Source organism: Oenanthe melanoleuca, chromosome 13 (genome assembly GCF_029582105.1).
Source record: "Oenanthe melanoleuca isolate GR-GAL-2019-014 chromosome 13, OMel1.0, whole genome shotgun sequence".
Classification (NCBI taxonomy): Eukaryota; Metazoa; Chordata; class Aves; order Passeriformes; family Muscicapidae; genus Oenanthe; species Oenanthe melanoleuca.
In genome coordinates, this window is record NC_079347.1 from 4,239,765 (window position 1) to 4,263,346 (window position 23,582).

The following is a 23,582-nucleotide window of genomic DNA, read 5'->3' on the forward strand; positions in this document are numbered from 1 at the left end:
AGGTCCTTTCCAGCCCAAACCAGTCTGGGATTCTCTGAGGTGCTCCCAGGGGGCTGCTTGTCCCAGAGCCCACCCCAGCCCCTTCCATGGGAGCAGCAGCAGCGTTCCCACCCTGTTCCCTCAGCCAGAGAACTGGGCAGGCCAGTGCCAGCGTTTTTATTAGAAGCTGCTTACCTAGGTACTAACACAGGGCTGTGAAGAGCGAGCTGCAGAGGTTAATTGTGGCAGTCCATAGCATGAGAGGGTGATGGTGACTCCTCTGTTCCCAGCACAAAAGCTGGGGCCTTTCCTTTTCATTCCTGTCCCTTGTTTCTGTCTGTGCTGAATGACCTTACTCTATTTCACTTTCTGCTCCAACAGCCCTGCTTTGGTTTTTTTCTGAATTTTTAGACTTCCCTTCACTCCATTTTGATCACATGCGTTACCAACCTGTGTCTGAGTGCAGCAGCCAGAGTGTGAATGTTCAGCCCTGTCCCCTTTCCTGCTCCCCCCAAAACCAGCACGGGACCAGGGCAGAAAGCTGGGCTGCCTCCATCCCCAGCCCTCTGCAGCACTTCTAATTAGCAAAGATAAAAGGTGTCCATTGTTAATTTGCTTTCCAAAGCTGACACTTGAGCTTCCTTCATTCCAGGGGAAGGCAGCATGCCCTCACCCTTGCTGCCTGGAGAACAAGAAGGAAATACTGGACAAAGGCACAGCAAGCTCGAGCCATGAGGCACCCTGAGATGAGACCCTGCAGAGCTGGGAGCAGTGAGCAGGTGAACAATCAGCATCTCCAAAGTGGCTGGTCCTGAGCAGCTCCTGAATCCCAATCCTGAGGGGGCCAAAACCCCCAACAAGTCCATGGCTGCTTTTGCAAATGTTGGCCTGGACACACGCTGATCCCAAAAACTGGGCAGTGCCAACTGCCAGCCCAGGCTGTCCCCTCTTTCCTTCTGACCCACAGTTTGTCCTGGACTCCTGGCTCTGGGGCAGGCTCCCCCCAGAGCTGGGTTTCCCAGCAGTTTGTGGCCCTGATCCACAAGGAACTCCCTTTCCCCACCCTCCTCCCGATCCCCTCCCGCCCCCTTCCCCTGGTTTATAGTGGTGGTGCTGCTGTGGTGGGACTGGGAGAACGGCTCTTCCCACCACGCCTTCCCAGCACCCTCCCAGTGTCTTGGAGAAAGGGGGCTGGTAGCTCCTCCGTGATCCCAGTGTGTGTTCAGGGCTTGGCAGCCTGAATTAAGTCTGCTTCTTTTCCCATTCCTGCAGAGAAAGGAAGAAAAAAAGAAAAAAAGGATGAGGATACATCACAAGAAAAACAAGACTTCAAGGCATCCCTCCCTAGTGGAGACCCAGCATTTTCCAAGCATTTTCACTGAATTGTAGGGATGATGCTTTCCCTCTCCCACCCAGCAGTGCAATTCCACGATTTCACGGTTGAACAAGGGGCAAAGACAGATTTTCAGTGGGGCAGGGAGGAGAGAGAGAGCTCAGCAGGACCTTGGCTTTCCGCAGCACACTCCCAGTGTTGGCTGGGATGATGGAGGGGCTTCTCTTCCTCAGCTCTGCCGCACAGTTCACAGGGACCAGGTGCTCAGGGGGGTTCCCGTTTGCCTTGTTTGTAGTTTCCTGTGGAAAAGGAGGAGCAAGAAAAGCTCAGGAAACCCAGAAAGCATTGACAACCAGATTAAAAAAACCCAAACAAACAACAAAACATCAACTGTAATGAGATAAAAGTTGAGGTGACCAAATTGTCCACAATGGGACAAAGCCACAGGGATGTCCCTTCTCCCCACAATACCCCAACCACAGTTTCTTGCAGAAGTTGGAGCTCTGAGGATGAGGAAACAGGGATGCCTACCCCATTCTCAGCCTTGCTGGTCACGGCCAGCCCCAGGGCCGGCCCTCCTGCCAGCGACTGCTTCAGCTGCTCCTTCACCTCGGTCAGCTTGAGCTCCAGATCCACCCGAGACTCCTCCTTCTGCCGGCAGCGCTCCTCCAGCAGCGCCACCCGCTGCTCCAGCTCCTGCAGCCTCGGCCCTGCGGGCACAGCTCAGCTCAGCGCTGGGACAACCCAACCCACCCATCCTCCTGCACAGCGACACTAGATGGGGCTGCCAGCCCGGCAGTGCTGCAGCCAGCCCAGCTGCCGCCCACACTGGCCGTGTGGCAACGCGCTGTCCCTGTGCCACCCCGGTGTCCCTGTGCCCAGCCCGGTGTCCTTGTGCCCAGTCTGGTGTCCCTGTGCCAGCCCTGTGTCTCTGTGCCACCCCGGTGTCCCTGTGCCAGCCTGGTGTCCCCGTGCCCAGCCCGGTGTCCCTGTGCCACCCCGGTGTCCCTGCACCAGCCCAGCTCTGTACCTGAACACCTCCAGTGGCCCCACCTACCCGTGCTGCCCTTCATGGCTTCCCGCAGCTCCCGCTTCTCCTTGCGCAGCAGCATCAGCTCGCTGCGGATCGCTGCCTTCTCCTTCTCCAGCTTCTCCTTCTCGGTCAGGAAGCGCCTGGCGTCCTCCTCAGCCCGGTTCTTGCCGTACCTGTACTGGTTGGCACCTGCAGGCAGGGGCAGAGCCCATGAAGGGCTGCATTGATGGCACCCACGGTGCAGCAGAGCACAGCCAGCAGCCGTGGCTGCACACCCCTCTGGGGAGCAGCTCCATTTCGCACTGGCAGAGCCCTGGGGAGGTTGGTGGCCCGGGGACTCACTGGACGCGTGTCTCTTCACTTTGACTTGCGGGTCCACCCGCCGTGACTTCTCGCTGCAGGACGAGGCGTGGCGCTTCACCTGAGCCCCCCCTGGCCGCCCTGGCTCCTCCTCTGCCTGCTGGGAGGAGAGAGAGAGAGAGAGAGAGAGAGCTGAGACACCTGCAGGGCCATCCCAGCCCGGCCACGGCTCCCTGGGCCGCTGCGGTGGGAGAAGATGAACCATGAAGTTGTGCTCACCTGAACCTTCTCATAGGGGACATCATCGTACACCACCCGAGAGGAGTCTGCTCGCTGATCCTGGGAGGAGCTGGCCCACCTGCAGAAGGAGGAGTAGGGTCTTCCTTTCCAGAGCATCTTAGCCAGCCCCTCAGGGAGCCCTTCCAGCATCTCATGACCCTTCCCTACTACACCCTTCATCAGCACTGATGAAACCCTTTCAGCTTCCCATCCTGCCCAAGCGAACAGCCCCTGGGGCACTGACTGAGATCACAGCCCAGCCTGCTCCCATTCTAGGGAATCCCAAGGGCCAAGGATCACCATGCCCAGCCCAGCACAGAGCCCCTGGCACGGCAGGAGCACATCCTTACAGGTAGGAGTGTCTCACGGCAGTCACGATGTTGGCAATGGTCTCCACATCCACATAGTCATAGTGCAAGGCCTCTGGCGCTGTCTGGGATCCTGTTTCCACCAAGAGGAGACCCAGCCAGCGGCCCAGATCTTCAGAGCAGCTTGCCTGGAGGGCAGAGGAAGAGTTGGAAGAGTGCACACCCGGCTCCCAGCCCCTCATCCTCGCTGCCTCCCGACACAAAGCCTTGCTGTGCACAAACTCCCCATGTGGCTACCCCAGCTCACCCAGAAGCTGCCCTGAGCTTTCCAGGGGAGGACTAAACAAGGCAACGCTTCCATGGAACATCCATCACCCCACAGACTGCTCCCCTCCTCAGAAGGCTCACCTCGAGCGCCGTCACCTCGTGGCCGTGGCGCAGGATGCGGAAGGCGAAGGGGTGCTTGGGGCCCAGGCCGGGCAGCACCTCGCAGCCCCGCAGCACGATGGCGCTGACGTGCGTGCGCAGGTCCGCGCGGTCCTTGTGCAAGTACAGCGTGTTGCCCTTGAGGCGACACCAGCGCTCCTTCCAGCACTGGTTCACCAGCACGCTCAGGTAGCCTGGGGGGGCAGGGGGAGGGAAGGGCGTCACTGCCTGCTCGGCTGGGCCTCGGGCAGGCTTTGGCAAGACAGAGCTTACAGCATGGCTTCCTACTCATCCAGCCCTCCTGTGCATCCGTTTCCTCCCCAGGTAACCAGCTGGGCCCAGGGGAGCTGCCAGCTCAGTACCACAGTCCCCAAGGCTGTTTTTGGAGACATGGCTGGCCCCTTGCCCACTCATCACTGGAATTTGCAGAGCCAGGCCTGGGCAGCATTTCCCAGCCCGTGGCAGTGTCACAGCCCCGCAGTGACACAGGAAAAGGATGTCACTCCCCACTGATCCCACCCCAATCTTTGAACCCAGCCCACACAAACCGCAGCAGGGGATGTCCTCCTCGGTGGAGGAGGTCTGGGTGTCCTCAGGGGATGGCTTCTTCTTGGAGAAGCTGATGATCCTGGTGATTTTCTTCCCTGCTGCCCGGCTCATCGAGCCCTTCAGGTCAGCCAGGCCGCTCTTTTTGCCCTTCCCTGGAAGGACAGGGCAGCTGCTGTGTGACCCTGCTGCATGTCCTGGCATCCCAGCTGGCTGCAGAAGCTGCTGCCCAGCTGTGGGGACGCAGCTGGAGCTGGGAGGGCAGTGGGGACAGGGACTGTACCGTGCTCGCTGTGCTCTCTGCGGGTGGCTGGGGACCCGGTGTCACCCATGGCCACGCTGTCCGAGTCTGAGGTGTGCTTCTCCTGGGACAGCCTCTGTGGGAGAGCAGAATCCCATCAGCAGCATCCCCCAGCCCTTCATCCCCCTGCACAGGGCTGGGATACCCAGCTCCTGCTCCCCTTCCCAGCCCTGCAGAGCTGCTGGGAGAATGGCAAGGGCTCCTCATGCAGCCCCACACAGGAATTTGGGGTTCTCCAGCCCTGTGTTCCCTGGGTTTGTCCACACAGGACCCTTAGAAACCATCACCTTGTCCAGCTCCATCTTGCACGGCATCACTGGGGAGGTGGGGGCTTCCATCCCGCCTGCTGCTGGGCTGCTGGCTTCCTTTATCACCTGCAGAGACAGCCCCAGCTGTCACTTCAGAACGACCCCAGGGCCAGGGCTGCCCTCCCTGGCTCAGCTCCTTCACTACCAGAGCCAGGCTGAACCAGGGGACAGGTCCTGGTCCCCACAGCTCAGGGCAGCAAACCCAGACTGGCCCTGCTCACACCTTGGCCCCTTCAAAACTTCAGCTTCAGCGATTTTTGGACATCTCAGAAGGGAGACACTTAGGTGCCAAAGCCAGCACCATCCTGCTAGCACAGGACACTCTGTGACCCCCATTTTAAGGTGTGGGTGTCCTGGGTGTGTAAAACAACCCGGTTCTCCCACATTTGGGGTGACAGCTGTGCTGGTGGTGTGCTCATAGGCTCCTTTCCCACCCACCTTTCCCCATCCCTGCAGTCCCCGCTTCCCGACCCTGAACAAAGGCAGGAAAGGGCCCTGGGGCAGAGGAAGGGGAGAGCAAACATCCCCCCAGCCGGGGCTATCAGCGCCGGAGCCGCCCAGGCCCTGGGAAGCGGCCGATAAGAGCCAGGAGCAAATCCCCCTTCCCCTTCCAGCGGGTAACACCATTCCCAGGGCAGCCCCCTCCCCAGCTCAGGATGCCAAGGGGACTCTGGGGATGCCCCAGGGAGCAGCAGTGGTACCTTGAGCCACTCCTCAGCCTGCTCCTTGCTCTGCACTGCCAGCACCAGCGCCTCGGCCCCCGGCAGCGAGAAGCGCAGCTCGTGCTTCTTGCGCCGCCCGTCCTTGGGCACATAAATCACGTTGCAGGTGGCCAGGGACACCTCCACGTGCGGCTGCCGGTCCTTGGAGCTTTTGTAGCACTAAGGGAAGCAGAGAGAGCTGCTCAAGGCTCAGCCAAGCCTAGCTGGCTGGCTGCTGTGCTGGGGGGTCCCACAGGTGGCACAGGGTCTCGGTCCCTCGCTGGTGGCACAGCTGGAGGTGGCTCAGGCCATGCAACAGCCTGAGGGTGCCCAGAAATAGGGGAGCCCTCTTTTCCTTGGCAAGATAAGCAAGTTCAGCTGCTGCTTGGGTGGCAGCCTTGGGGCAGGGGCTTTGGATGGTGCATTTTTTTTCCTTCAGCTTGGGCTCAGCCACCCTCCCAACCCCACAGGGGCTTTCTGTGCCCCCCAGGCCAGGCTCACCAGCAGTTTGCCATCCCTGATGATGGTGAGCTGCTTGGCCCACTGCCCAAAGCGCTTCTTGCGCAGGAGGAAGGCGCAGATCCGGCAATCCTTCACCAGGTTCATGGAGGCCTCCTCCGAGGGCCACTGGTGTGTCAGCTGCTGGCCCTTGGCCTCCTCCTCCTCCTCGTCATAGGACTCGTAAGAGCTGCTCATGGCATCCGAGTCATTGTCTGCAAGGAAGCAGGGGAGTCACCCTAAAAGGTGCCACACACCCTGCCAGGGCTCCTCATGGCTCCAGACAGAGCTGGGCTGGGTGCCAGGAGAGGTGGATTCTGTGTCACCCTCTGGAAAGGGCAGTGTTTGGCACCAGCCCTCTCCACTTCCCTTGGAATCCCAGCAGGATGCTCACGGGCCGAGTGCCAGCCCCAGGTGCATCTATCCAGAGCTTTGGGCTCTGTTTATCTCTTTGCAAGGCTCACACTTTGAAATCCTGGTTCTCCAGCCTCAACCCCGGCACCCCCAGCCCATTGCTCAAGCCCCACCTGGGGCTGGACTTTTGCAGAGTCCAGGATACTCAGATACCTACAGGAATTTTTCTGCTCCCCATTTATCCTGGTGACAGGGTAGTTGCTGTCTGCATCCTCGTAATAGCCGTCCTCGATGGAGTTGGGGGGGCTGGAGCTGTCTGCAGGGGAAGCACAGGCAGCTGGGGCTGCTGCACCTGGTTTTCCCTCATGGATGCTCAGCCAAGCACACCCTCCCAGGGCATTCCAGCATTGTTCCTTCCATGATCTCTGCCTCATTCCTGGCCTGGCTGGAGCAAACAACTCCTTGCAATAAAAAGTGGGATGGAAGGGAGTGGGACAGGAGCAATGCTGGTGGGAGCAGTAACAATTCCTTCCCCAGGATGAGCAGTCCAGCCCACCCACTGAGAGCTGCCTGCTTCTTCAGGCAGGTGGGGGATTGAGTTGGGTGGATGTGGCCAGAAATGTGAATTCTGTCCCCATCTGCTGCAGCCAGCTGGGGCAGTGCCCCTGATCTCCTGGCACACATTATCTGCTCATGGGCCATCTTTAACCCAGCTGGGCAATCATCTTTATCTTCCCACAGCCCATCCTCCCTCCAGGAGATATCTCCTGTTCATGGCCAGTGAGTCCCAGGGCATGACTGATAAAATTCCATCATCCCACTGGGAGATGCTCCAGCCAGGGGAGCAGCCAAGCCTTTCCTACCCAGATAAAAACTGAGATTTGGGACACCAAGGAACCTTCTTTCCACTGGATTCCAGAGGAAAACCAGACCTTTGCACATCATCCCTGGAGCTTCAGAGGAAACTGCACCTTCTCCAGGAGCACTGCTCCAGCTGAACCACATCTGCCCCTGCAGGAGGATGCAGCCACCATTGAATGGGACTGTGCCAACACCCTGACTGACTGACGGGTGTCAGCTTGGATTCTGACTCTGGCAGGGTTGGGATTGTTCTGTGTAATACTGCATTTCTATTTTAATTTTCCTAGTGAAGAATTGTTATTCCTAATTCCCATATCTTTACCTGAGAGCCCCTTAATTTCAAAATTATAATAATAATTAGGAGGGAGGGGGTTTCCATTCTCCATTCCAAAGAGAAGTTTCTGCCTTTATTGGCAGACACCTGTCCTCCAAACCAGGACAGGGATGCAGTGGGCAGCTCAGGGGGCTCTCCCCACCCTCCTGGCCTGGCTGGAGCAGGACTCACTGCGGGAGGTGATGTACTCAGGGGCCTTGCCCGGGCCCAGGGGCAGCGCCTCCTCGTAGTAATCCTCAGGAGGGGGAGTGGTGGGCAGTGGAGGAGCAGGATCCACTGGAACCTGGAGCAGAAATGACCAGCATGAGCCAGGCAGCAGCAGGAGCAGAGCCCCAGCAGGGCGCAGGAAAGGTCCCACCCTGGGCACTGCAGGTGGAACACACCTGGCTCAGGGACAGCCAGGCACTTACAGGTTTGGCTGGCTGGTTCCTCGCCAGCTCCAAGGCAATGCTGTCACTGGTGTCCCCCTCCTCCTCCTCCTGCATGTCCTGCAGGTCCCGCAGGTCACAGTCTGCACGGGGCAAACACAGGGTGAAGGGAGCAGGAAGGCAGAGCTGGACATCCCAGCTGTGCCCTCCAGGGATCTCCCCCCATGGCCCTTCCCTGGGAAGGGGCTGGGAGATGGGAACCACAGCTGGAGCTGTGGATTCCCTCATGGCCACCCCCAAACAGCTCCTAGGGAGCAGGAGCAAGCACCAGAGCCGTGATGCCCACTCTGGACACAAGGATGTAGCTGCCACCCTTCTTCCAAAAGGACCAGCATGACCCCAGCATGACCCCAGGGCACCTCCAGCTCAGCCACACGTACCAAACTCCTCAAAGAGAGACTCCACGAAGCTGGTGCCATTGCCCAGGGACGCTGTGTTGACGTACATGTAGTCCACATCCTTCCCTGGAATTGGGGGGGATGCTCTGAGCCTGGGGCAGGCACTGGCACCCCCTGTCCCCACAAAGAGCAGCCCAGGGACACAGAGCAGGCGCTGGGGATGGAGGAAGCCCCAGGAGAGCAGGCTGGGGAAGGCTGTGCAGCCCCAGGTGCACAGTGCTGGCCTTCCCACGGAAACCCCTGCGCTCAGCACAAACCCAGGGCAGGAAAAGCTCTGGGAAGCAGTGTTTCCTCAGGGAGGGGATCCAGCCCTGCTGGATCCAGCCCTGCTCCCGGGGCAGGGAAAGCAGGGAGCAAAGTGCCCTGAAGGGCTGAGCAGGTGCTGGGCTCGTCCCTGCCCTGCAGAAGCTTTTCCCTGCGCTGCTGGGGACACCCACAGCCTCTGGGAACAGCCAGTGGCACCACAGGAGAGGCACAGACCTGCAGGGGGCTGCAGCTTCTGCAGGATGGTGGAGACAGCCAGCTTCTTCTCCTGCGTGGTGGCACTCAGGTACTCGTGGTCCAGCAGCTTGAGCAGAACGCTGAGCTCTGGCAGGAGCTGGTCCAGCACTGAGGGGAGCAGGAAAAACCCCATCAGGAGAGGGATGCTGGGATGCTGGGGTTAGGACAAGGCAAGATGGGCTGGAGCTCCAGCAAACCTGGAACTCTGCACAGGGCAGAAAGGAAGAGCTGCAGTTCCTCCCACTGCAGGATCCCCCTTCTCCCATAACACCCCAATCCCCAGGAATGGTGTCACCAGCATCCCCACTCTAAAACACCCCAAACCCCAGACCATGGTGTCACCAGCATCCCCCCACTCCTAAACACCCCAAACCCCAGACCATGGTGTCACCAGCATCCCCCCACTTTTAGAACACCCCAAACCCCAGACCATGGTGTCACCAGCATCCCCACTCCTAGAACACCCCAAACCCCAGGCTGTGGTGTCACCAGCATCCCATCACTTTTAGAACACCCCAAACCCCAGACCATGGTGTCACCAGAATCCCCACACTCCTAGAACACCCCAAACCCCAGGCCATGGTGTCACCAGCATCCCCACTCCTAGAACACCCCAAACCCCAGGCTGTGGTGTCACCCACACCCCCATGCCCTGCCATGTGTAGGACAAGTCCCATCACAGCCACCAGCTCCGTGTCAGGGCTCTGGGCCAGCCAAGGGCAGCCTGGTTTCTATTAATAGTGCCAGAGCAGGCAGGGAGGGGGGCCAGGGGACCCTGCTGAGGGTGCCTGATAAGGCAGGGCTGCTGGCAGGGCTGAGCTCAGCAGTGCCCTGAGCTGGGCACACTCAGCACGGACACAGAGCTCTGAAGGCGCCTTTGTTTCCCCCCAGCTGAGCTGTCCCCTCCATCTCCCTTGTTAAACATCCTCCAAAATACAAGGGGGGGAGGGAGGGGGCAGTCAAAGAGGCCTGTGATCCCAGGAGGGCACGCTGAGCAGAGCCTGGGGGAGAGCAGGGAGGCAAGGAATTAATTTCCTTTGCTCGTTAGGCTTCCAGCATGAAGGAGCTTAATGGGGAGGCTGCAGGAAGTGAGGGAGATTGCTCAGGGGGGCAGCAGGGGATGGTGTGACACCCAAGGTCACCTGGCAAGCAAGGACCAGCACAGGCACTTCTGCAAGGGCTGTGGGAGTGAGCACAGAGCTGCAGAGCTGGGACAGGGGACAGGGGACACATCTGCTGTGCTGGGTGGGCACTGGTGTCACTGGGGTCTGAGGCAGCAGGACAGCAAAGGGCTCCTGGGGAGGAGGGGTGGGATGTCAGAGTGACCACAGTGACACAGAAAATGGACCCTGTGTCCCCTGCTCTGGGACACCTCCAGGGCTGGCCAGTGGCTCCCACCTGCTGCTTCCTGCTGGGGCTTCTCCTGCACCCCCAGTCTGTGGGATCACCCCACCTCCCTGCAGGCAGGCTTTGAACCCCCCAGGACAGGCAGTGACACCACAAACTCCCTCCCCTCCACGTCTCAGCCTGTCTGAGGCAGGATGGGAGATGTCCATGAGCCTGGGAAGGCCAGGACCTGTGGCAGCAGATGGCTTCAGCATTAACTAACAGGCCTGGATGGGCTGGGGGAGCCAGGGCAGCCCTGCTGGGGATGGGGTGACCCAGGGGACAGCACAGGACACTGCTGCCATGCAGGACACCAGGACTGTGCTTCCCCTGCTGCCAAACCCTGCCCTGGCAGCAGCAGCAAGCACAGAGCTGCAAAGGAGCTGCATCTCCTCCAGCCCCCCTCCCCACCCTGCAGCAGCCCAGCTCTATTTTTAGACCCCACAAGTGCTCCCCTCCTCAGGGACCCTTTTCCCAGCACAGAGATAAGGTCTGGACACAGCCTGCAGCTGCAGAGCCTCCCTGCCCCTCCCCAGCTCTGCTCCAGCACAGCAGCAAAACCAGGTCCTGCTCCAGTAACCTGCAGAGAGGAGGAGGAGGAGGAAGAGGAGGAAGAGGAGGAAGAGGAGGAAGAGGAGGAAGAGGAGGAAGAGGAGGAAGAGTCTCTGGCCAAGCCAAAGCAGGAGTTTCCTGGTGTAGAGACGTAGCTTTGCAAGGGGAGAGATAAGACAGCCCCATGGAGTTCTCACTCTGAGAAAAGCCCAGTCTGTAGCCTGAGAGAGCCCTGGGGAGGGGGAGATGCTGAATCACAGCTCTGAAATGCAGGGGGAGGTGCCAGGGACCCCCATCCTGTGGCCACAGCTCTCCTGCCTCCGGCCACGCTTCCTCCAGCACCAGGTGATGGAGGGGCCGAGGGGGGCCGGGGGAAATCGGATGCTGGGAGTAACAGCCATTGTTTGGAGCTAAAATAAAACCCAGGCACAAATAAATCCTTCCTGCTGGCACGGGCAGGGCTGCTCTGCCTGCCAGCACAGGGCTCCTCCAGCTGCCACCAGCAGCAAACAAACCTTGGGAGCTCCTGGGATGCCCTAAATAGGTGGGGACAGCACCCAGTGACACCCCAGCCCCTGGGGAGCCCTGCAGGGAAGGTCAAACTGGACAGACAGACCCAGAGGAGCTCTCTGCAGCACACAAACCTGCCCACAGGCCACCTGCCAGAGCCCACAGTGCTGGGACACGTCCCCTGCCTCGCTGGGGCATCACCAGAGGGGTGGGATGCTGGCACCAACTCCAGCCCCGACACTGCTGCTCTTTGAGGCCTCCTGGGCACTTTGCTGAGCCCCCAGGGCAGTTCCTGTTCCCACCCCCATTCCCAAGGAGGTGCTGGGCAGGAGGAAGCGCCTTGGTGGGGGCGGCTTGGCGCTCCCAGAATTGTTCCTTTGTGCAGGGGACAGGACAGAGCTGCCTGCACCCTGCCAAGTGGGCAGGAGAGGGGCAGCACTGGAGATGGCAGGAGCCAGCCAGGCTCTGCTCCCATCACCCAGCACCTGCTGCTGTGGGGCAAACTGGGATGGGCCAGGAACAGCAGCCTGGAAAGCATCCCCTCCTCCTGCCAGTCTGTGCTGCTCCAGGCCGGAGGGGTTTGAGGGAAAAGCCAGCCATTAATGATCACACTTGAGCCCTGGCAGCATCCCCTAGGAGTGGAAGATTTGCTGAGGGGCCGCTGGGTGCACATGAATCATCTCCTCCCTGCAAACAAGGGCCCCTTGATGGGGCAGATCTGACTCTGCATCCAACAATTCCAGCAGGAGCTGAGCACTGGGGCTGGCTCCTGCCTGCTGGGACCCTGCCACCCTCCCAGCTGCCCCTCACTGGGAAAACTCAGTGATCCCCCTCCCAGCTTGGGTGCTGCAGCATCCCTGGGGTTGAGGAGCACAAACCTCAGGTCTCGGCACATCCCCACCAAGCAGGAGCAGAGCAGCCTTGCACAGCTCCTGGGGCTCTCATCATCATGGACTTGCAGTAATTAATATCCTTAGCTGATAGCCTTGGAAAATCAATTTTGGGAGATGAACATGAAATCTGATTGCCTGAGGGGGCACAAAGCCCCCTGGTTCTGCCTCCCAGAGCAGCAGCAGCTTCTCCCCTTACACAAGGAGCCTGCAGGGCTTGGAGGGCTCCTCCACCCCAGGAGAGGCAGCAGAAAGGTTAAAAAGCACAAAGAGTGCCCTGCCTGTGCCTGCTGAGCCTCCTCCAGCTGCTCCAGACACCCCAGCAGCTCTGGATGCTGGAACCCTGAGAGTTTGGAGCTTTCTGTGCTTTCTGACACTGACCCCCAGGAGAACACTGCTTTGGACTTGAGGCCTTGGAGAAGCTTCCAAATTTGAGTGATGAAGTCAAAATCACAGAAATGTGAAGAGTTTTAAATTTGAAAGTTTCAGAATATAGTAATATAGTATAGTATTTTAGAATATATTCTAAAAATCAAGTTTTAGATTGCAGAACCCCTTTCCCAGCACAGCTCCAGCAGCACCAGCTCAGCCATTCCAGCTCATGGCCTGTCCCAGTGCCTTTGCCAGCAGAGGCTCCTCTCCCAGGACCAACAGCCCTGCACAAAGCCTTATCTCTGGCCTTGCTCCAGCCACTCACCCACCCCAGCACACACCAGTCAAGCCCAGCCCAGAGCTGCTCCCCCTTCCCTGCCCCCTGCAATTCTGAGTCCTCACCACCTCCCAAAAACGGGGGAAGAACCCAGGGAGCTGTGGGACACACCTGGAGCCCAGCTCTGCCCTGCACAAGGGAACTGGACACCAGCAGGACTCCAAACATCCCCCTGTGAGCACTCTCCTTCCTGGAGGAGACAATTCCTCACACCCTCCTCCCTGCCTCAAACGAGGAAACAGGAGTCCTGAATAGAGGGAAGTGTAATTACAGCCCGATAGAGCGTGCAGAGGGCAAAGATTATCACCTGCAGGGGTGTCCCTGGCAGCTCACACGCTGCAGGAACCATCACTCACTCCGGGGCCAGAGGAGCCTCTGCCCTGGGCAATTAGACTGAATGGGAACAAGGGGATCCCACCCAGCCCAGAGGGACCCTCCTGGTGGTGCCACACTCAGAGCAGAGCTGTGGGTGGGAAATCTCCCCCTCAGTCCCACTCCTCACCCCACACACTCCCCTGGGCACCCCAATCTTTGGGCAGTGCCTCCCCAGCACAGCCATGGGGCACCAGAGGGACAGAGGTGAAGTGACACTGCTGCTGGGACAGCCCCTGCTGCCTCACAGTGCTGCAGGTAATAATTAACAGGCTGATTAAATCACCACCAAGCACCTCTGTGTGACCCAACAGCCACCAGCCCCTCACTGCCCTGTGCTGTGGCTGGATCCCTTCCCCAGGGGCTGCTCCCCCTTTCTCTGCCTCCTGCAGAAGTTTGTGGCTGTTTGCTTTAGCTCACCCAAAGCAAACTTTATCCCCCTGACCTGAGGCTGCAGCTACCCCCACCCAAAGGAGCAGGGGGTGGTTGCTGGCTTGTCCCTCTCACAACTGAGCACAGAGAGATGTTGAGCAAATAAAATCACCCAGGTGAGAGATCTGTGAGTGACCCTGCAGAGTCCCCAGAGCCTCCAAACTCTGCTCCTAACCCCAGCTAGGAGGGGTTTCCAGCCCCAGCTCAACACAGTCAGCTCTGGAAAAATCACATGAAGCAGGTTTAGCACTCCCAGACCACATTTTAGAACTCGGTGCCAGGCTCAGACTACATTTCAGGACTCGGTGCCAGGCTCATGGCAGGATGCTCCAGCCTGGGAGCAGGGCTCAGACACTGCTGGCTGGAAAATACATTTAAATAATGAATGAAAAGGAAAGGTTTGAGATGCCCTTTAAAGGAATAGTCAGGCAGGGGCAAGACCTGTTGAGTAATGTATAAAAAACAAGCTTCAAGCAGAGGAGAGATGTTAGGATTACTCAGAACCCAGAATAAACTGTGTTTCCTCCAACCAAAATTTTTGGTGTCGGCCTTTTCCAAACAAACTCCAGCAACAGGTTGGCCTGGGCTCCTCTCCAGCCCTGGGATGGTGTCCAAGCCCTGTGCCCACCCTCTGTGGTGGGCAGAGCAGTGGGAAACCTCCCTGGGTCACGCCTTCCTGCCTGTGGGGACCTGGAGCTGCCACCTCCAAGCCTCAGCCTCCAGCAGAGTTGGGATTCCAGCTCACTGCAGGGATCCAGCTCACGGCAGGGATTCCAGCTCACTGCAGGGATCCAGCTCACTGCAGGGATTCCAGCTCATTGCAGGGATTCCAGCTCACTGCAGCGATTCCAGCTCACTGCAGCGATTCCAGCTCATTGCAGGGATTCCAGCTCACTGCAGGGATTCCAGCTCACTGCAGGGATCCAGCTCACTGCAGGGATTCCAGCTCACTGCAGGGATTCCAGCTCACTGCAGGGATTCCAGCTCACTGCAGGGATTCCAGCTCATTGCAGGGATTCCAGCTCACTGCAGGGATTCCAGCTCACTGCAGGGATTCCAGCTCACTGCAGGGATTCCAGCTCATTGCAGGGATTCCAGCTCACTGCAGGGATTCCAGCTCACTGCAGGGATTCCAGCTCATTGCAGGGATCCAGCTCACTGCAGGGATCCAGCTCATTGCAGGGATTCCAGCTCATTGCAGGGATTCCAGCTCACTGCAGCGATTCCAGCTCACTGCAGCGATTCCAGCTCACTGCAGGGATTCCAGCTCACTGCAGGGATTCCAGCTCACTGCAGGGATTCCAGCTCACTGCAGGGATTCCAGCTCACTGCAGGGATTCCAGCTCATTGCAGGGATTCCAGCTCACTGCAGGGATTCCAGCTCACTGCAGCGATTCCAGCTCACTGCAGGGATTCCAGCTCATTGCAGGGATCCAGCTCACTGCAGGGATCCAGCTCACTGCAGGGATCCAGCTCACTGCAGGGATTCCAGCTCATTGCAGGGATCCAGCTCACTGCAGGGATTCCAGCTCACTGCAGGGATTCCAGCTCACTGCAGCCATTCTAATGGGAAACCCCAATTCCCACCAGTCCACAGCACCACTGAGGGCTGGATCCAGCCCCACGTCCCCAAAATCTCCTCTGCACCCCAAGAGACACTTCTCCACGTCCTGTACACCCCCAGTCCCCAGAGCCACGTTCCAAAATGCCTTGGATGCAATTCCCAGCCTGCAGGAGCGAGGCAGGGGGTGGCCACCAGAGCTGGGCAGGAAAAGTCACACGGGGAGGTTGTGACAGGGTCCTGAGAAGGAGAGGAGCATCCAAACCCTCACCCAGCAGGGCATGGGCAGGAAGGAGCTGCTGGATCAGCTTTCCCAAATCCCACTGCACATTCCCTTCAGCAGCAGGATCCTTTACAGAGCTGGTGGGAGGGGAAATCACAGATCCCAGGGGGGAGATATCCCTGTGGAGCTGGGCAGGGAGACGTGCCCACATCCCCAACCTTGGCATCCCTGCCCTGACCCCAAACAAGAGTCCAGAGCTGTGCTGGACACAAGTCCCCCTGCCCAGTGGAGGGGTCAAGACCTTCTCAGTGGCCACCTCAGCACTGTCCCCATGTCCCCAAGGTCTCACTGGCCACCTCAGCAGTGTCCCCAGGGTCTCAATGGCCACCTCAGCGCTGTCCCCATGTCCCCAAGGTCTCTCTGTGTGGGGGCTGGGGCCGTGCTGCCCCGGAGGACACTCGGCACAGAGCAGGATAAGAGTTATTTTCTCAGCCCTTCCCTTTCCTTCCCTTGCCAGGCTCGGCCGGGAGCATCAGGTGCAGCGGCAAGGCCACCATCCGACAGCATTTCCGACCCGTTTAACCCCTGCAGGGCAGGGCTGGAGGGGCAGGAAAACCGGGAAATCCCCGCGGGAAAGGTGACAAGGTGTGACCGGCTGCTCTGGTCACTCCCAGTTCTGGGACTGGTTCTGCTTTTAACTCCGGGTCACCAAAACCAGCTCCCAAACCTGTTGCTACTTAAGTTCTATTCCTTGTTCTGTCCTTCACAACTACGGTTTTCCCAAAATTTTGGACCACATAAAATGAGAGTCTGTTCCTCCATCACAAACTTGGGTGGGTTTAATGCTCAAAAAAACCCCCAGAGAAAGCCAAAGCCATTCTTCAAAGCGCTCCTTACACATCTCCTGCTAATTGCCGGCAATCAGAGCATACCAGCGTCTCCCCGAGCTCCCCCTTATCACTTCCAGGATCAAATGCACATGAAAACCACTTCAAAAAAAAAAAAAAAAAAAAAAAAAAAAAATTATTTTGAGCATGGAAACCCCTTGCAGCAAAGCTGTTTTTGTTCCAAACTGTTACGAAATGTCAGTGTTTTCCCTCGCCTGCCAAAGCGCCGGCTTTGATGCCACGGGAGGCTTTATCAGGAGCAGGAAAAGAAGGGGCTGCAGCAGCCGTGCAAAACCTCAGAGAGGTTATTTTATCCTTTTATTTTCTCCTTCCCCACTGCAGATTGTCAGCCAGAATCCACGGAGGGACCCGAGCTCCTCAAATGCCGCTGCTTGCAGCTCCTCGGGGTGATGACAGGAGGCTGCTGCCTGCCAGGGTGCCCTCCCTGCTCTGTCACCTCCTGGGTGCCAGCCCCTTGTCTGGCAGTGGAAGGTTTCCAGCCCCACTGTCTGGCCTGGGACAGTGACATTTCAATATATATTGTACAGGACAGAGTGTGGTGTCATTAATTTTTAAGGTTCCTTATATGCAGGAGGAGATGTGCTCCTCAGGAGGGAGTTTGAGCTGTGCCAGATATATAATAGGGAAGGGTTAAGGGGTTAGGACACAAGTCTGGGACGCCAGAAACCACTTCAAGCCTCCACTCTGCTCCACTGTTATCTCCTGTCCCCAGCAAGTGATTTGGCTACTGAATAACAGGCAGAGCTCGGGTCGAGCCCCTCTGAAAAGGCTTCCCACTGCTTGGGATGAGACAACGTCTTCAAAACCTTAAACAAAGCTTTCCTGGGCAGGGATAGGAACCTCCTGCAGGCCCCTGGGAGCTCAGGCGCTGCTCCACAGCAAAGGGCACGGCAGCCTCGCAGCTCAGCACGTTTGCACAGGAAAAGAGCATTTCCAGGTCAGGAGGGGGAAAGAGGCAGGTTTTCCAGGCAGATAGGACAGTCCCCAGGGCTCCTGGCTGGGGGACACCATCCCACAGTGTCCTCCCCCTCTCCAGCAGCCCCCCCAGAGCAGCCAGGAGGCTTCACACAGATCCAGGGTCCCCCTGCTAAGCGCTGCACGCAGCAAGATATAGCAAAAATCCAGAGGGGCAAACAACTCCAGCGCTGCATCAGCACCAGCATCCCCAGGGCTGCCCTCCCACCCTGTCTCACCCACCCAGGGGCGCTCAGCCCCTTCCCCAGCACCCCCGGGCTGGGAACAGGCGGCGGCTGAGCTTCCAGCGGAAGGAATGGCCGCAATGCGGTGCTAACAGCTGGCCCGGGGGTGCTCTCAGCGGCCCGAGCCTCCCTGCACCGGCAGGATTCCTGCTGCCAGCTCGCAGGAGGCAGGGCAGGAATGAGCCCGGCTCCCTCCCACCCGTCCTGCAGCCTCCCCATTCCTGCGGGCGAGCTGGAGCCAAGTTTATCCCCGACACATCTCCGCCGGCTCTGCTGGATTTAGAGCCCAGATAAGTTTGGGGCAGGAGTTAAATTCTGGTGGCTCTAAAGGTCAGGGAAGAGATACTAATGAGGGAGGAGAAGCCACGTGTGAGCACAGGCGTGTTTGAGCAAAGGATTGCCTCCCAAATCACACACTGGGAGCTGAGCTCTCCATCAGCACAACCTGAAAGAACTCTGCCAACAGCCTAGAGCACCATTCCCCCAGTTAGCCACTGGTGTGGAGCTGGGCCATAAGAAAAATCTGGCAGAGGATAAAATCAGGATACAGCAGAGCTCCAGGTGAAGAAAGGACTGCCAGAGAGCAGAGACTGGGAATGGGCACGGAGCTCCTGCCTAGCACCAGAGTCACCCTTTCACTGGGGATGGGAACCTTCCCTCCAGCCCCCAGAGGGATCCAGCTGATGAGCAGGAGGGGCTGGGGGAGGTTTACATTAGCAAGGAGCCATCCAGGTGCCAGCAGCGATTCATCACAAGCACTCAAACAAAGCAGGCAGGCGCTGCCTGGCAGGCACCAGCGAGGGGACAGAACAGCTCTGCCCTGGCAGGGTCAACCTGTGCCGAGGCCAAACCATGCCCAGCACGGCCCCCTCAGCTGGGCATCCCCTCCTTCCCTGCCCTAGGTTTGATTTTTGGGGTGGGCTGAGGTGCAAACAGGGCATTTCCCACCAGCTCACACAGCAGGAGAATGGGGATGCTCTGCTCCCCCCTGTCCCCCAGCAGTGATGTCCTCAAGGACGGCACCAAGTGTCACTTGACAACATTCCCCCTCCTGCCACAGCTCCCTCCTTCCGAGCTGGCAAAGCCACCCTGGCTGGGCACAGCACAGGGCTGGCTGTCCCTGTCCCTGTCCCTGTTCCCGTCCCTGTCCCCTCCCGGGCTGCAGGCACTGGCACTGCTCCCCAAGCCCTGACACCGTGCCTGTGTTCCCAGCACTCCCGAGCTCCTCAGAGCTGTTTCCACTGCGGAAACGCCACCCCATCCTTTTACATCGGCAAGGGGAACTCTTGACCCCCGGGTGTCTGTGGTGCTGACCCAGGGCTGCAGACACAGCACTCCTGAGCCGCCCTGGCGCTGTGCAGCCAGAGAGGCCCCTGGCCGCTCTCTGATCGTTTCTGGCCCGTGTTTCTGTAGCACCTCCAAGGCCAGGTCAAGGGCCAGGACCCCCGTGCTCCATCATGTCACCACCTGCTCCTGCTGGAGCAAACCCCCTGCAAACCTCCCTCTGCTCCCTGCGGGGACCTGGCAGCCCCAGCAGAGCTGGCCCAAAGCCCTGGCAGGTTTCTACAGATCCCAGATCAAAGCCCAGGAGCTCCGGGAATCGCACACGTGTGGGAAGGCAGCTGCTCCCCGGCAGGGCCGGATCTGCCCCTCCGTGGCTTCACCAGACTCCCGGCGTCCACCCCAGGCAGGGAAACCCTCTGAACCCCATCAGCTCCACCGCGGAACGTCACCTCCCTTTCCACCACCACAATTTCCCCTAACAAGCGCTTACACCCCACAGCCTCCCTTGCAGGCTCCTGGTGTTTTACCCATCCCGCCAGCAAAGAAAAACTGGTTCCAGTTCTTGCCCCAGCCTGGAGGAGACTGGTGGGGAGCAAAGACACGCTGGGATCGGGATCGGGATCGGGATCGGGATGGGATCGGGATGGGATGGGATTGGGATGGGATGGGATGGGATGGGGTGCGCGACCCGCGATTCCTGTGCCTGGCACGGGCATCCCCTGCGCGCTCGGGGAGGGATGCGCGTCCCCTTCTGTGCCATCCCATCGCGTTCTATCCTGTCCCATCCATCCCATCCCATTCTATTCTGTCCCGTCCCGTCCCGTCCCGTCCCGTCCCGTCCCGTCCCGTCCCGTCCCGTGTCTCACCGCTCAGCCGGTCCATGGTCCGGAGCCGCGGCCGCCCCGGGAGCTGCGGGCGGGCGAATGTCCCGTGCAGCGGCCGCCCGGCGGGGCCGGCTCTCGCTCGGGGTGGCCAATCCCTTCATCCGCCCCTCCCTGCCTCCCTCCCTGCCTCGCTCGGCAGCGCCGAGCACCGGCCCGGCCCGGCACGGCACGGGGGACAGCCCGGGGCTGCCCTGTCACCCGGCACCTTGCCACCCTGTGACCCTCCATCGGCACACAGAGACCCCCCGGGAAGGGTGGGGGGTCTTGAGTGCGCCACCTTCACCTGCCCGGCTTGGGCAAATTCGGTTTAAGGGAAAAAATCCCCCTGACAGCTCCCCCTGAGCTCTGCCTCCTTGTTTCCCCTCCCCAAAATCCCCTCCGTATCTGCTCCCTCCTGGTGTCCCTGCTGTGGCCGTGCCGCTGTCATTGTCCCTCCCCAGCACAGACCCCAAGGGTGACCTGGGCTTGGGAGGCTTGTGGGACGTGTGACACACTTGTGACACACGTGTGGCCGTGTCCCAGGCGTGGCAGCAAGGACAGAAGCTCCTGGCACTGCCGGGACAATCCAGACAGCTGAGCCCTGTGGGGACAGCAGGCTGGGACAGAAACGTGATGGGGTCTCACAGGTACCCAATTATTATCACTTGGGAAAGCAAGAATTGAAATACCAGATGCGAATTAGCAACTGGCCCAATTCACACCTGGAGATTTTCCCTTTTGGGGCAATTTCAGCCCAGGATGACTCGGCCCCTCTCACCCCCCATGCTCAGCTGCACGGATGGTGTTTGATGGTCTCTCTGTCCTGGATTGAGCCCCAGTTTCCTTCCACAATCTGGGATCCCCTTTGGGGCTGTGGCTGGGGCTGCCAACGCTGCCAGGCTGCTTTGGGAATTGCAGCTTCCAGGGCAGGTGGTGACACCTGGGGTGTCCCTGCTGTCCCCAGGGCAGTGGGACAGCAGCAGGGACCCTTGGAGTGTCTGCTGCCCCAGAATGGAGCTGGAGAGGCTGCCCTGGCTCTGAGAGAAAAAAAAAAACCAACCCAGCCCTGCCTCAGGTTCCTCACCTTTGCCTTGTGGAGGAGAGTTACCGTGCATAAAATGTTTGGAACTGAAAAGATCCTGCTGTTACTGTGTTATTACTGTTATTAATAACATCCCCCAGGCTTTCTCACTGGAGCTGCTGCTGGAGAGGGAGGATTCCTCCAGCCACAAACAGTTGAGTTTGATTTAGAGAGCCCTATTTTATATGAGTGAAATAATTATAAATAAACTCGGCTCATTTACTGCTGCACTAAAGCAGATGAGCAATCAATTCCCAGTGCAACGTTGCCACCTTCTCCTCAATCCCAGCCCTTTCCTTGGCATAGAGCTCCAGAGCTGGAGCTGCTGCTGATGGGAAAACTCCTGCCCTGAGCCCCTTGAGCCCTGACAAACCCCTGCAAGGGGAACCTGCTGGTGGATTTTTGGGCAACAAACTGGGCAGGGAGGGCAAGGAATCCACTCAGTGGGGCCACCAGGACAGGAGGGGTCAGAGGGGACCAGAATGTGGCCATGGCACAGTGAAGGTGAAACCTGTGCTGTCCCTTCAGCTCCTGTTGATACCCCGAAGTTCCCTGACCTGTTTTTGGATTTCAATCCTGCTGTAAGCCTGAAAATCCTGCAGGATGAGCAAACAGGAAAGCAGAGCACCACAGACACCAGGGAAGAGGTTTGTATGGAAACAACCTTATTTGTTTTATGAAAAAAATAAGCAAAAAAAAAAAAAAGTTATCCCGTAGAGTTTGGGATACAAACACATGGAGTTTGCATGGAGGGAATTGCCTTCATTCCCAGAGGGATTCATCAGGGACTCAGGCAGCTGATGGGGAATTCAGGACAGCCCAGGAGAGGTGCAGCAGGCAGTGGGACCTGCATTTCCCACTCCTCTCCTCTGGCCCAGCTCCCAGCTGGAACATCCTGGAATATTCAGCCCTGGACAAACCTGAAGAGCAGCAAGAAGCTGCACAAGGCAGGAGGTGGCTTTGGCTGTTCCACTTAGGAAGGGTTTGGGGATGGAAAGTGGCTGTTCTGGCACCTTGGGAGGATGAACTGGACCTGGAGCAGCCCAGGCTCTGCAGGGAAAGCCACCAGCCCAGGGGGGATTGGGACTCAGGGTCACACCTTGGCCCTGTGGGGTCCCACCACTTCTATCCTCTGCCCCAAACTGTGCATTTCAGATCCTGAACTTCCCTCAATCCTGGCACTGTAAAGGCAGGGATGGATTTAAGGAGCCTGGAGTGAGATCCCACTTTGTGCCATTGTGCCCAGGGCTTTTTCCACCTCTACTCCATCCTAGCTGAGCAGAAGGGGATGGGACACCCCAAACCCTTATCCCAAACTCTGCCAGGAAAATCCTCCCCTCCCTCGTGTCCCTGTGGGCAGCAGTGACAGACACCAAGCGTGGGGAGAAGCCAGGCATGGGCACAGGAACCAGGCTGGCCAAGGGAAGCAAACACAGAGCACCAAACGATCTGCAAGACTCCAATTCACTCTCAGGGGGGCAGAGAGGGCCCCTGTGCCCCACACAGCCCCGAGAATCATACAGAGCTGCCATATAGAGATCTCTCTATGTATATATTTATAGGTATGTATATATTTATAGTGCACTGCATTTAGAAGAGCCGGGCCTGCTTCTTCAGCTCGTTCCTCTTCCACAGCGCCAGGCGGTCGAACTCGGCCATGGTCATCCCGAAGATCTGGTAGAATTCCTCCTGGGACAGGTGTCTCTGGGGACAAATGGGAGGCTGGGCACCTTCCAGGGTGTCCTGAGGGCACCCCCTGCCCGCTGGGACATTGGGGTGACACAGCCCAGCACCTGCAGGGAGCTGCTGCCCTGCTGCCCCTGCCCCGGGCACAGGGGAGCAGCAGGAGCCCTGGGCAGAGCCCTGACACCCCTTCAGTGTGCCATAACACCCCTCAGTGTGCCCTGACACCCCTCAGTGTGCACTAACACCCCTCACTGTGCCATAACACCCCTCACTGTGCCCTGACACCCTCACTGTGCCCTGACACCCCTCACTGTGCCATAACACCCCTCACTGTGCCTGACACCCTCAGTGTGCCCCTGACACCCCTCACTGTGCCATAACACCCCTCAGTGTGCCCTGACACCCCTCACTGTGCCCTGACACCCTCAGTGTGCTCTGACACCCCTCAGTGTGCCATAACACCCCTCAGTGTGCCATAACACCCTCAGTGTGCCCTGACACCCTCAGTGTGCCTGACACCCTCAGTGTGCCCTGACACCCTCAGTGTGCCATAACACCCCTCAGTGTGCCCTGACACCCCTCACTGTGCCCTGACACCCTCAGTGTGTCTGACACCCCTCAGTGTGCCCCTGACACCCCTCACTGTGCCATAACACCCCTCAGTGTGCTCTGACACCCTCACTGTGCTCTGACACCCTCACTGTGCCCTGACACCCCTCAGTGTGCCCTGACACCCTCAGTGTGCCCCTGACACCCCTCAGTGTGCTCTGACACCCTCAGTGTGCCCTGACACCCTCAGTGTGCCCCTGACACCCTCAGTGTGCACTAACACCCCTCACTGTGCCCTGACACCCCTTAGTGTGCCATAACACCCTCACTGTGCCCTGACACCCTCACTGTGCCCTGACACCCTCACTGTGCCTGACACCCCTCACTGTGCCCTGACACCCTCAGTGTGCCTGACACCCCTCAGTGTGCTCTGACACCCCTCAGTGTGCCCCTGACACCCCTCAGTGTGCCTGACACCCTCACTGTGCC

General features: G+C 58.8%; 2 protein-coding genes across 3 annotated transcripts in view; both read right to left on the reverse strand.

Moving 5' to 3' along the window:
* Positions 1 to 142: 142 nt before the first annotated feature.
* Positions 143 to 19,878, reverse strand: AFAP1L1 (actin filament associated protein 1 like 1). 2 transcript variants are annotated; one of them, XM_056502634.1, is made up of 19 exons: positions 19,781 to 19,878; positions 8,868 to 8,996; positions 8,370 to 8,453; positions 7,972 to 8,072; positions 7,733 to 7,844; positions 6,584 to 6,682; positions 6,016 to 6,227; positions 5,515 to 5,694; positions 4,793 to 4,879; positions 4,488 to 4,581; positions 4,207 to 4,359; positions 3,641 to 3,852; positions 3,275 to 3,420; positions 2,925 to 3,003; positions 2,688 to 2,802; positions 2,370 to 2,534; positions 1,844 to 2,022; positions 1,483 to 1,611; positions 143 to 1,245 (listed from the first exon to the last, which is right to left on the reverse strand). In XM_056502634.1, exons 1-19 carry the CDS (start codon positions 19,794 to 19,796, stop codon positions 1,222 to 1,224), a joined length of 2,316 nt encoding a protein of 771 aa, XP_056358609.1. In that variant the 5' UTR covers positions 19,797 to 19,878; the 3' UTR covers positions 143 to 1,221. The 2 variants fall into 2 exon arrangements, with proteins under 2 accessions (XP_056358609.1, XP_056358608.1); XM_056502633.1 differs by having other exon boundaries at positions 2,688 to 2,805.
* Positions 19,879 to 22,391: 2,513 nt separating this feature from the next.
* The window catches only part of ABLIM3 (actin binding LIM protein family member 3), a 40,302-nt gene continuing 39,111 nt past the window's right edge, over positions 22,392 to 23,582 (reverse strand). Inside the window, exon 23 of the mRNA XM_056502642.1 lies at positions 22,392 to 22,562. Within this exon, the coding sequence (XP_056358617.1) occupies positions 22,449 to 22,562 (114 nt within the window). The 3' untranslated portion in view covers positions 22,392 to 22,448. The remainder of the gene's footprint in view (positions 22,563 to 23,582) is intronic.